Source organism: Brassica napus, unplaced genomic scaffold (genome assembly GCF_020379485.1).
Source record: "Brassica napus cultivar Da-Ae unplaced genomic scaffold, Da-Ae ScsIHWf_2276;HRSCAF=2934, whole genome shotgun sequence".
In the NCBI taxonomy this organism is placed as follows: Eukaryota; Viridiplantae; Streptophyta; class Magnoliopsida; order Brassicales; family Brassicaceae; genus Brassica; species Brassica napus.
The window spans coordinates 397,844-411,555 of NW_026015668.1; the positions used below are offsets into that span (position 1 = coordinate 397,844).

A 13,712-nucleotide genomic window follows, 5' to 3' on the forward strand; every position below is an offset into this window, starting at 1 on the left:
TTTATAGAATTAGAGGGGTCGCTACAGTTGCCTAATTCATATGCGTATAGGAACCGATTCTCTAAACCATAATTCTTGTTAGAAATATTTCCTTTTTAAAATAACTGTATTGTCTTCTGCATTCTTCACTGATCTTCTACCCTGACTGCAATTTGTTAATCTTCTGCGTTTACGGCAGTTCACCAATTTTTACGCTTACTGCAAATTTCATCGTAACCCTATTCCTGTGAACTTTATATTTATATTAGGTTAGCCGGAGTGAATAAATTATTTCCTACACCGAAAATCAAATTACGTCTTTCCAAAACTTTACTGTGTTCTTTTAAATTTGAATGTTGAACTGCCCTCGATAACACTAATGTTCGAGGCATTATCACACGATCTTAAAAAAAAAATTAAGCAAACAATCGTTTCAACCATAACATATTGGCCAAGGTAACGTACATCATCATCATCATCTCGAGTTCAATACTTCCAAAACACACCCGAACTTCCTACTCCAGTTTTTTTCTTTTAAAAGATCTAAACTTCTTATTATTTATGTACTAACAAAATAATAATAATAATAATTAATAATCCTTATAGTAGAATCGCATATATTCATTTCAAATGGTTCCATCAACTAAAAGTTCCTTTAATTAACTTAAAGATGAGTAGTTAGACACTACTTGCAGCATCATTTTCGAATTTTTTTGTCATTAGCTCAACTGCAAAACATTCTAGCCATTGCGTTAGAAGTCTTCGGTGTTAGAAGTCTTCGGTTCGAATGACCATTAAGACAAATTAATATTACATGCTGATCTGAATTTTCCAAATCGCTTTTTCGATCCCGCCGTATCACTCCTGAGATGTGTATTGACTACTTAAAACATTGAAACCTGATCTGGGGGAATTCTTGATCAAATTTGTTCTCATGTTTTTAAATTTAATATACCGTCTAACAACAAATAAACAAAAATTATAATTGCATAATAATATGATAAAAATGATACCAGGTTAAAAACATATGGACCCAAGTCCCACGTGAATATTTTTTATTTTTGTCTTTTATTTTCTTTTTTTTTATCGAGTGGATTGATTTCGGTTGATGTTGCGTGCAAAAGTATATCGAATATATATTGCCCCCACACAAGATCTCCTCTTACAAAATCTTGTCCAACAATGCTTTTTAGGGTTTTCTCGTCGGATTCTTGTTCGCCGTTCACCGGAATCTGATTTTCACCGGCTGCCAGTTCTTAGTCCCCGACAATGGGTACTAAATGTGTGTATCAAATAATATGCTTGCCTTTAATTATTATGTCTACTCTTTTATTTGATTATTTTCATGCTTTTTATGTATTTCTGTTTTCCAAATTATTCAATGACCTTACTCCATTGTTTTATGCTAACACACTATCGTAGTGTTTTTCAATTAAAGCGTTTATTATACCTAATTAGCATCCAAATTGGCAATTTGCACATGATTTGATGTATGCTTACATTGCTCTACTTTTTAACTTTGAATTTCCAAAAATGTCTTTCTTTACGTTCTTTTTCCTCAGACACATTCTTACACTCTCTTTTCTCTTACATATTTTTATACTTTCTTTTTTCTTACACTATTTTTCCTCGTATACTTTTACACTCTATTTCCTTTTACACTCATATTTTCTTTCATCTTTCATATTTCTTCTCGCGATTTTTTTTATTTACACTCTTATTTTTTTTTTTTTTATTTCTTTCTTCCAACAGAATGTGTAAAACGAAAAAATGTAAAATTTGAACATAAATATTATCGTGTAACTAAATAAATAACAGCAAAACATAAATGTTATCAAAATATGTATTAGCTGAAAAACAATATATCATCTAACAAAACATGTATCCGTTACTTACAGTTATTTTCTAAGAAACTTATGAACCGGATGGGAGTCCAAAGATAAGCACGGATTTCTTCGGCACCGAAAATATCAACATAGACCAGACGAAGACCTAGGACAATCTTTTACCTACAAAGATAACAAATAAAAAAGAATCAAATACTACACAGATAACGAATCATCTTCCAGATAAAAAATATTATCAGCCTATTTTCCAGCTACCAAATCAAGTTAAAAAAATAATGTACAAGCGGACAAACAATTTATAAAATCATTAATGAGCTATACAACAATGCATCAATTAACAACAAGTTTTTGGTAACATCATACAACAATTTATCAACTTTCGATACCAAACTATGTATCAGCTAACAAAACATGTACCAAACAACAAATTATTTATCAGATAATAAACTATTTCTCAATTAAAATATTAACTCACTTATCAAACCATTTATCAGATACACAACCCATATATCAATTAGCGACAAGTCTTTTGTAAGATCATACGAACCATTTATGATTTATTTGTTATGAAACTATCTATCCGCTAACATAACATGTACCATGCAACAAATCTTTTATCATATAACAAATCATTTCGTGAGAAAAATGTATCAAGTCAAAATCACGTATCAACTAATTTATCAGCTAAAAATCATATGTGAAACAAATGTATAAACTGAAAAACCAATTATCAAAATATTTATCAACTAATATATTATATAAAAATTAATAATAAATATTATTGAACATTTTATTTTCCTCAACTTTTTGCTGTCTGGATAAATTTGTTTGGGGACTTTTTTTTTGCACATGAATTTCTATTCTTTTGAAAGAGGATCTAGTCTACATAGCTACCCAATACAAAACTTTTAAAATATAATTTTAGGAGAGTTGGTTCCAACATAAAAATAGTGTTTTACAACAACGGTTGGTGTTTGTGTTGGAGGTAGTTAAAATACAAAGTGAGTTGAATTTGGAATAGAAGAAACTGAAATAATAATTAGAAAGTAAAATTTAGAAAAATAAAATACATATGAGAATCTTGTTTGTGGGAGGAAGGGAAAGAAGAATAGAACAAGATGATAAAAAGGTAAAAGAGATAATGAGAGAGGGCTAAAAAAAAATTTTTTTTTTGACAAAAAGCTTACACACCTTATAAAGCTATTGGATAAATCGGTAGGGGCAAAATTTGAATTGAAATTATTTTTTTGTTTATGTGGGGTAGAGTGCAAATATAGGGTGTCTCCGGGTATAGACGCTAATTAACTCTTTATTATATAGAACGATCATTTCGGCCGATAAGTGTTAATAGTTTTTTTTTTAATTTGTCTACTACTAAATTTTAAAAGTTCATTTCATGAGCATGTATATATACATGCAACAGTAACCTGAATTCTACCTTAAAAGTATATCAAAAGGAAACAAAATAGTTTTTCTGGTTTTTTCTGTTTACATTGATATATCATATGTATATTGGTAAGATAATGGAAACCAATTATTTATACGTTAGTCCACTTTCATTTTTTTTGGGTATAAAGTTAAATTGTAGTCCACTTTCATCCACATGATCTGTTTAGTTAATTACTATTTGCATCGTGAAAGTTGTGTTTTCTTAGTTTCTGCCGATACTATGTATGAATATGGAGTCACTATTTACATCATATTTGTTTGGTTTTTAATTCAAAGAAAATCACAGCTTCACGTATATGAAAAGTACTTTTGTGTTATCATCATAACTTGCAATATTTTTGAAATTTTATTGAAAAAGTTAATTTGTTTAATAGTCACTGATATATTGTTATTGCTTGTTGCTACGAGTACGATGTTGATGGATTGGCGGTCATCATCATCATTTATGCATCGGCGTTCGGGTTTCCGTTCCGGTTTGGATCGGATGCTTCAGATTTTTGGGTTTTCGGATGAAGAGGTACGGAATCCGTTCGGGTTATTTTATACTTTGGATCGGATTCAGGTTTTTATGGTTCGGGTTCGGGTTATTTTCGATATAACCGAACTGTGTAACAATAAAAAGTTCTATGTATCCTTGATTTGACACTATGAAACCAGAATCAATATTGTTGAAGTTAAAAGATTGAACAATTTAATATAAGATTTATGATCTTTCTGATTTGTTATTACGTTGAGGAACACGAGCATGTATTATTTTTCTTCGTGTAATTTTTATTTGTATTATCTTGAATAGAAAATGGTAAAGAATCCATCTATTCATAAATCAAAATCAAAGAGACATCAAAATCAAACAGAAATCAAACCGGGATAATAATAAATGTTTGAGCTCATGCCTATGTTAAGAGCAAAGAGAAAACAAATCGCAAATCCTACTTATAATTAAACATAAATCAAAATCACAAAGTATAGTGATTCGTACATGTAATCAGTCATAAAATGAGTTTGAGTATGTACTGAACATATATGTTGAAGAAAGAAAAGACGGAAAATGAATGAGAAAGGAAAATGTAAGTTTAAGGTTAGTAATATATATACATTCGGGTACTTTGGGTAATTGATTCGGATATCAGATATAACCAATCGGGTACGGGTATCCAGACTGGTTGAATCCTAAACCCGTTCGGGTTTTTCGGGTTGGTTCGGATTCGAGTTCAGTTAATATGCCCACACCTAATCATCATCATCCATCAACGTTATTATTATAATTTTTATATCTATTTCTTATGCATAAAGGTTATAGACTTATAGATATAATAGGCTACATGATTCAACAATAGCCACTAAACTAAGCAAGTTGGAGAAATTAACTAATAATTCATTATTTAAACCAATAATGGTTGATTTGGGTTGCTAAGTCGTACACTGGATAGCTTAAACAAATAATTCTTTAGGAAATTTAAAAGAAGAGTATATCATACTAGTGCGTAAATAGCTACATTAGTAACCAAAAACGAATTAATTTACAAATTCTCAGATTAATTTTTGTTTTAAAAGGAACGAGAGCACCTTCTCACGGGTCCCGTCCATTAAAGTATATTCTCTATTTTTTTTAACTAATATAAAAATGTGTACTAATTGTATATATATTATTACAAGGTCGATATTTGAATTGTTTTGTGTACGTTGCAAAACTATTTTTTTCTAGAATGATGACAAAAAAAGTCAGAGAAAGTAACTTGTCAACACAATACAATAACAAAATACAGTCCCTGTAAAGTGTAAAGCTGAAATTTGAAAAAGGAAAAAAAAAAATCTCATTAATTAGATCTTCTTCGATTGTCATAGATATATTGGTCGTAATGATTTATAAATGTTTAGGCTCCTCCTACAGGTTACCAATCAAAGGCCATAGTCTGAAAACAATAAAGCTTTCACATTATCTTAGATATAATATATGTAGGTCTAAATCTCAAAATTACAGTTGTCTGCTTTACAATGATTCCAAATATATATAAATTCACAAGATGTTCTTTTTTTTTTTTTGAATACAGTTCACAAGATGTTTCAATATATAATATAGCTCTCATTAGTTGCAAATTGCAATTTGCATGTATAGAAGATTGGATTTATTTTTCATCATTACTTTAAAATAGATAAATTCTGATTCAATAAGTTAGAGTTAGCATGCATGTTTTCAAATAAAATAAAACTAGGACTTTAATATTCGCATGAAATAATCAAAATTTATTGACACTTTATACATGTATCAATTTATATATAAAAAAAAAAAAAAATTTATATAAAACACCTAAATATATTTTCTCCTCCTTCCACTCAGTACGTATCTCTCTTGCTTTCCTTCACTTTATTGTCGCTTTTAGACCTTGAATTTTCTCATAAATCAGAATATTATACCAAAACAACACCAAAAAGAAATCAGAGTTACCCCTAAGAATGTCTTCGGATCATCACACACCAACGAAAGATCCACCGGATCGTCCATCTTCTTCCTCCATCAACCACAAGCAACTGCTTCCTTCTCAACCGCAGGCGCAGCAACCGCTCAGCCGCTACGAGTCTCAGAAACGCCGAGACTGGAACACGTTCATCCAATACCTAAAATCGCAGAATCCACCGCAGATGATGTCTCAGTTCGATTACACACACGTGCTAAGTTTCTTCAGGTACTTAGATCAGTTCGGTAAGACCAAAGTACATCACCAAGCTTGTGTCTTCTTCGGACAACCAGATCCACCAGGACCGTGCACATGTCCTCTCAAACAAGCTTGGGGAAGCTTAGATGCTTTGATAGGACGGTTGAGAGCTGCTTATGAGGAACATGGCGGTGGGTCACCGGATACTAACCCGTTTGCAAACGGGTCAATCCGGGTTCACTTGAGGGAAGTGAGAGAATCTCAAGCCAAGGCTCGTGGGATTCCGTACAGGAAAAAGAAGAGGAGGAAGATTAAAAACGACGGGGTTGTTGCCAGGAAGGATGTTGCAAACTCTTCGACTCATAATCAGTCGTCCACTTGATAATTTATCACATAAAAAAATTCCGATATAGGTAAATCTATTTTGAAATTCTTTTTTTTTTCACTCTTAATTTAAACTCTCATATGCTCTTTTTAAATTGGAATTATTCCCTCTGAATAAGGACACCACAAAAACTCAAAATATCATATCAATCATAGTGATTCATTCCATGAAATTTCTTGATAATTTATGTTGTCATTATATATATATATACGAATAGTAATTGGTATTTTCTAACGAATAGTAATAGGTATTGAAGATCATATATGTTTAAGGGATAAAATACCGAAAAAGTAGTTTTTTTTTCTTATTAACTCTTCAAGTGTCCAATTGTGAATGGTATTTTAATGACATAAATTTTCTGTACGTTGCATTGCATGCATAATGATGTATACTCGTACACTGGTAGCATGTGTAGGTCAATAATATTTCTTACATTACATACATTTAAAAGTTACTTGGATATGTACACATATACAAGTTGTCACAAAATATGAAGTTTAGTAATATGTGTCAGAGGTTAGCTCGGTTGTTATCATCTTACCGTTGAGCTTAGCTCCGGTTGTAGCTCGGTTGTTATCATCTTACCATTGAGCTTAGCTCCAGTTGTTATCGTCTTACCGTTGAGCTAGTGTCTCCTTTTAACATTTCTATATTATGTCTTATTGTACTTTTTTAATTGATCAGTTTACCTCGAGGTTAGTTTCGGTTGTTATCGTCTTACCGTTGAGCTTACCTTTGGTTGTTATCATTTTACCGTTGAGCTTAGCTCCGGTTATAATCGGTTACCCTTTGAAGATTTTAATATATTTAGTGACAAAAAAGTATTATGTGTATATACATTTATTTTGGATTATATTTTGGAATAATCTTGTAGCTATACATTAGACCATAGTATTTAATAAATGTTGGTTTGGAGTCTGCTAGCTAGGGATGCTAGCTAGGATGATTAGAATAATCTTGTTTTTAATATATTCCAAAATGCCTGATTTCTTTATATATTACTGACTTTGAAGAATGGATTAGTGGCAAATCGGCCGGTTTACAAAATGCATGGTTTCTCGAATCATGTAACTAAACGATAAAAAAAAAGCAATTAAACGATATGCATGAAAATTAGTATTCTAAGAAAAGAAGAATATAGCTTTTAAATGATCTTGAAACCTGAGCAACCCGGGTTAACCTAAGTAATCTGGATTCAAATGCACTCCACTACACTTCATATTATGGCTACACAGAAAATGAACTTCGGCTAATTTGAAAATCCGGAAAACTATTTATATGATGGATTGTATCTTTTTTTGGAGATTAGTTTGGGTTTGACGTCTGGATACCCTCAAGTTAGTAAAAAAAAAAGACTTTTAAATGGTCTTATACAATTATGGATTTTGTTAAAACATTCAGACATTAATCTACTGGTCCATTCTAAGTTATGTGTTATTTAAAAGTTGATTCATCTTATGTGTGAATATCTCGTGCTATTGAAACTTATATTTTATAGCTCACTGTATTATAAATTTTTGAAGTTAGTCACTCAATTATAGCGTACTCCAACTAAAATATTATTACAAAATTTGAATGCCTAATGACCTCTATAATATTTGACAATTTACACGTAAGTTTTCATAATGGTCAATTACATATATACCACTAATAAACTAAAATAATAATGAATCATTTTCATTATTAATTATTTTTCAGTTTCCTTTTTAATGATTAATTTTATTCTATGTTATTGTTTTGATAACAGAAGTAGAAGCTTTTATAAAAATAAAAACATATTATTATATTAAAAGTATGTTTTACGTGTTTCACCCAAACTAATCATCACGAGTCTATTGATAAATTAAAATTAAGAGCTTATTTGACAAATAATTTCATTTTCTAAATAATGTGGTTTTAAAATATGCTCTTAATTAGTTATGAACCCTTAACCTACTACGAGATTTTAAAATATTATGTGTAACCATGTGATTGTGGTTTAGTGGCAGACAAGCTTTGAGTTGTTAAGAAATCTCCATTGAAGAGTAGTTTTGATCAACTCTCTCAATCTGTGAGTGTGACTAACTCTCTCTATCGGTGGTGAAATAGACTTGCTCGAATAACACAAGCAATCCTAATCTATAGATCAGCATCTACAAATGACTCAAATAAAACTGAAGGCAAGATATTCAAAGACACTCTTTGAAAAAAAAATTCTTATGTACAAAACTTGTAGATTGAAAGGTGAATTTTGAACTGTCTAAAAGCTTATATAGGCCATGACTCATTTCTCAGAAAAAATAAGGAAACAAGTCAAACAAAGCATAAAAATCAAAAACTAGCCGTTGGAGAGATTGTTGGAATTTGGAAAGAGTTATTAATGGAGTTTGAATGAAAATAGCTCCAAATATGTCAAGTGTAAGCAAGAGTCGATCCGCCCGATCCTGGTTTATTGTAGGACATCTTGGATGACTTCTAGATGGTCTAGTATCTCTCCTGGTTTCTATAAATAGGTTCGGGTCGAAATTTTATGAAAGAGTTAAAGACTTCAATTAAATAATGTCGTTTTGACTCATTTAGTAAATTGGATGGATCTTTTTGTTGGATCTGGTTCTGGGCTATTTTATTCCTTCTATGGAATCCTAAGAGGCTCTCTTTGAGGGGACAAGTGACTTTGGTTGAAGGCAACTCATGGTTGGACTTTTATGGACTGAGATATGAGGAATATACCACTTCCTATTGATGCACTGGTGAGTTAACTGTCTTTGGCAAGTGATTTCATGTCAATTGTCTTTATGGTTGTGGAGATAGAGAATTTTGTATGCACATATGTCCTACTCGGTTTCTTTAGCTCATTTGAGCTTCATGCTCTCCACTCCATGCCTCATGATTATTTGCTCTATGGGTTATGTTGACTTGATGTCCTCATCAATCTTCATTTGAAAGTTCTTCCCTCAAACTTTCTGATTTATAGATATATTTTCCGTAATTGACTCTAAATTTTCAGATATGCATTTTATTCCATGTTGTGTGCAAATGAATACTAAAACGCAATATACAAACTTAAATTCAATATAAATGACCAAATGAACTAAAATAAAATGCCAAAATCATGAGATATTAAGCACTTAAATAAATAAAATAGAAAAAATGAATCTGATTTATCTTATTATAATAAAAATTATAGTTTAATTCAAAGAAATAGATAAAACCTGATATATCTAAAAACAAAGAATGGTCTAAATTTTTATAGTTAAACCCAGAATATCAAATCCGAATTTCTTTCCTACAAGTTCTTTTTTTTTGCCAATATGGATCATCTCTTTTGGAGAGTTAATCCAAAAATGGAGGATCATCAGTTTGCATGGATAATATGGTATATCTGGAAAAGTCGGAAAAACAAAGTGTTTAGTAACATTGATGTTGATCCGAGGGACACTCTTAAATTAGCAGAATTGGAATCAACACTTTGGATTGAGGCGCATGTATCAAGGAATCAGAGTTTGGTACAGGAAGTACAGACCAGACCCACTCAAGTAACTGCAGGAATATGGTGTTTTACAGACGGTTCATGGAAGGATAATGACCATTTTTCAGGGCAAGGCTGGTCTAGTACTCTCCCAGGTTTTGATGGTTTGTTAGGGGCAAGGAATGTACGGGCATGTCTATCTCCTCTCTATTCGGAGATAGAGGCATTAATATGGGCAATGGAATGTATGAAGAATTTAAGACAGTTTCAGGTCACGTTTGCTACGGATTGTTCTCAATTGGTGAAGATAGTTTCAGAACCTGTGATATCTTGCATATTTCCATTATCTTATCCATTCATCCATGTGCATTTTGATCATATAGACTAGGATTTAGTCATGTGTAGGTTACATTTTGCATACATGAGTCTCTATCAGGTGTTGGAGTGCCACATGGAGTTCTTGGGGCTATTTGGATGCATTTGGAGCTCAAAGGAGGTGAAATATGTGATCATTGGATGAGCAGAGCAGGGGAGCGAGGTTCCGCAGCGATGTCATGAGGTCGCTCCAAAGCACCTCTCAGAGCGACCTAGCTGGAGCGACCCCGTGAAGTCGCTCGCCATACTCACCCCGTGAAGCGACTTGCCCAGAGCGACGCGCCGAGGTCGCTCGCATCTCACACCCCTCTCGGAGCGACCTCCTAAAGCGACGCCATGAAGTCGCTCGCGTTCTCGTCACTCCGAACAGTCTTAGATGACCCTGGAGCGACCTCTCAGAGCGACCTATCAAGGTCGCTCCCGATTCAGAGCGACCCGTTGGAGCGACACACCAAAGTCGCTCGGGACCTCTCGCCCGGAGACACCAAAAATCGGCCCTGGAGCGACCTTCCGGAGCGACACCTGCAAGTCGCTCCGCGTTATTTTGCTGCCGAAAATCATGACTTCTCAAGGACCTTTTTGCAATTTATTTTGGACGTTTTACATTTCTAAAACCTATGTTTTAAACATCTTTTGTAGCCACCAGGCAGACTATCTTGGATCTATTGAAAAATACACAAAAACTCTCTTGAGAAGTTCATCTCTTGGATTTTGATTGTTATGTTCTTGTGTTCTTGTTGATTTCTTATCTATTTCTCTACATGATTAATCTGAAATCCAATATGGGTTTAAGAGGAATCATGGAGATTAGTGAGTAATCACCTTTTGAATTCATGGGTTAGGGAGATTAAGGGTGATTAGGTTAGTTCTAGGATGTTTTAGTGTAGATCATTCTTGTTCCTTGCTAGTAGAGTATTCTTAATGCATCTTCTGAGTTGGCCACTCAAAAGTTGATCAATAGGCATTTCCCACCCGAAAGGTGTTTGATGAAATGCCTGAGACAACTCTCCTAGGCTTTTAGTATACTTTGCCAAAGACATTTGTTGTTAAAGATGCTAAGATAGCTAATAGACTTGTTAGTAATGATTGCTTTCATATTATTCAACCAAAGACATTTGATGTTTGAGATATGTTAGCAAATGAGCATTCATCTAGACATAGAGCTTGCTTAGAATTGTGTCTAGGCTTAAGGTTGATAGTTTGATTGATCATTTGCCATCCTTAGTTCGATACTTGATCACCCAAGGTCTAATCCCTATGCCCATGAGTTCTCTTTTCCCTTAGTCAAGAAAGTATCATTCTGTTATTGCTTTCTAGTTTTAGTCATAGCTTAAAACCCATCTAAATCATTGGTTGCACTTAGATTAAGTGAGTACTTGCATTCTCAGTGCTTTGATATCCCTCAGAACTGGTTCGACAATCACTATACTACAACATTTGTCTTAGGAGCCTTGAAAACTCCTAACATCAAATTGGCGCCGTTGCCAAATTCTGAGTAGATTTAAACATTGAGATTTAGTCACTTGCTTGAGACTAAGTCATTTTAATTTTGTTTTGTTACTGATTCTTCTTCTTCACCTACCTTTCACTTTCAGGTGTATGAACTTGAGGAGCAGGGGTCCATCAAACCTAGTTCCAATAGTAGCAGACATCAGAGCTTTTGAGAGGGAGTGTGCTAGAGCTAGAAGAGAAGAAGAACACCAGGCCCACTTGGATATTGATATGGCAGATCCACCGCAAGGGGCAGAACACCAACCGCGGGCAGCTCGACCCATTGGCACTTACGACCGCCCCAACATACATGGTCATAGATTCGGAATCCGAGCACCAGCTGTGGCAGCCAACAACTTTGAGGTCAAGTCAGGACTCCTCAACGTGATCGAGAACAACAAGTATCATGGCTTGGCTCTGGAGGACCCATTTGATCACTTGGACAGGTTCGACAGCTACTGTGGGTTGTCAAAAACCAATGGTGTGTCCGAAGATGCCTTAAAGCTCAAGCTATTCCCTTTCTCTTTGGGGGATAAGGCACGTCAGTGGGAGAAGTCTCTACCCAGCGACTCTATCACCACTTGGGATGAGTGCAAGAGAGCATTCTTGGAGAAATTCTTCTCATCCTCAAGAACTGCTAAGCTGAGAAATGAGATCTCCAGTTTCCAACAGAAGAACTTGGAAGGATTCAGTGAAGCCTGGGAGAGATTCAAGGGCTACCAAGCTCAATGCCCACACCATGGTTTCTCTAAGGAGAGCTTGCTGAGCACATTCTACCGTGGTGCTCTTCCTAAGTACAGGGCCAGACTGGATACAGCTAGCAATGGGTTCTTCTTGGGGAGAACTGAGGAAGATGCAGAGGAGCTGGTTGACAACATGGTAAAGAGTGATGCAGTCTACAGTGGAGACCACGACAGAAGCAGTCGAACAGATGATAAGCAGACGAGGAAGGAGTTGAAAGCTCTACAGGATAAGATAGACATCCTCCTTGCTGATAAAGCCACACAAGAGCAGCTGCACTTTGTTGGTAACCCAAGCCAAGAGACACCACCTGTTGTCCATGAGGTTGAGGGTTTGGAAGGTCAGGAAGAGCTGTGTTTCATCAACAACAATGGTAGCTGGTACAAAAAAGAGCCCAACTTTCAGTACAACAACTACCAACAGAAATCCTATCCCAACAACCAACAGAGTGGTTATCCGCCTCGAAACAACCAGCAAGGCAGCTATCAACCTCAGCAAAACCCCTCATCTGGTTCCTCTGCTCCTCAAGAGAGCAGCACTGACACCCTGCTGAAACAAATCTTGGAGTCTCAGACTAGAAGTGAGAAGCATGTTGGTTATGAGTTGAAGAACCTTCATTCCAAGATTGATGGGAGCTACAATGAGCTCAACAACAAGTTCTCACATCTTGCTTCTACAGTCAAGAATTTAGAGAATCAGTTTGCTTCCATGAACACTCACCAGACTCGCCAGCAAGGATCTCTACCTGGAAAATCTGACCAAAACCCCAAGGAGGCCAAAGCTATCACCCTTAGGAGTGGTAAGCAGTTACCTCCTACAACCCTCACCAGGATGCTGAGAAACTAGGTGAGGAGGTGGCCATCAACTTAGATGATGAAGTGGTGATTGTTGATGAGAAAATCAATGATGAAATCTTGGAGAAGATTGTGGAAGCCAAGGGTAAAGGAAAGGTTGGGGAAGAGAAGAAAACAGTGAAAGATGGTGAAGTTCTTGCTCCAGCAAGTGAGAATTCTTTTGTTCCTCCTCCCTATGAACCCAAACTACCATTCCCTGGTAGATTCAAGAGGCAGCTGCTAGAGAAGTACAAGGCTTTGTTTGACAAGCAAATGAGTGAAGCTCAGGTTGCAATGCCCATCATCGATGCTTTCATGTTGATTCCTCAATACAACAAGTTCCTGAAAGATGTTGTAGCTGCAAAGAAGAAGGAAATGGAAAGCATGATGATTCTTACCCATGAGTGCAGTGCCATCATCCAAAGGCTTGATGTTCCAGAGAAGTTAGAGGATCCAGGATGCTTCACACTACCTTGTGCTCTTGGACCTATGGTATTTGAGAAATGTCTC

The 13,712-nt window shown here is 34.9% G+C and overlaps 1 protein-coding gene and 1 non-coding gene across 2 annotated transcripts; one reads left to right on the forward strand and one right to left on the reverse strand.

Annotated features, from left to right (window-relative positions):
* The first annotated feature begins 5,632 nt into the window (after positions 1 to 5,632).
* On the forward strand, positions 5,633 to 6,352 carry LOC106400172 (protein LIGHT-DEPENDENT SHORT HYPOCOTYLS 9). Its single transcript, XM_013840566.3, has one exon. The coding sequence runs from the start codon at positions 5,730 to 5,732 to the stop codon at positions 6,309 to 6,311; it is 582 nt and encodes a 193-aa protein (XP_013696020.2). The 5' UTR covers positions 5,633 to 5,729; the 3' UTR covers positions 6,312 to 6,352.
* A 5,915-nt stretch (positions 6,353 to 12,267) lies between these two features.
* Positions 12,268 to 12,374, reverse strand: LOC125600474. The gene has a single exon (XR_007333809.1). It is a non-coding gene; the product is annotated as a small nucleolar RNA R71 (small nucleolar RNA).
* Positions 12,375 to 13,712: the final 1,338 nt, after the last annotated feature.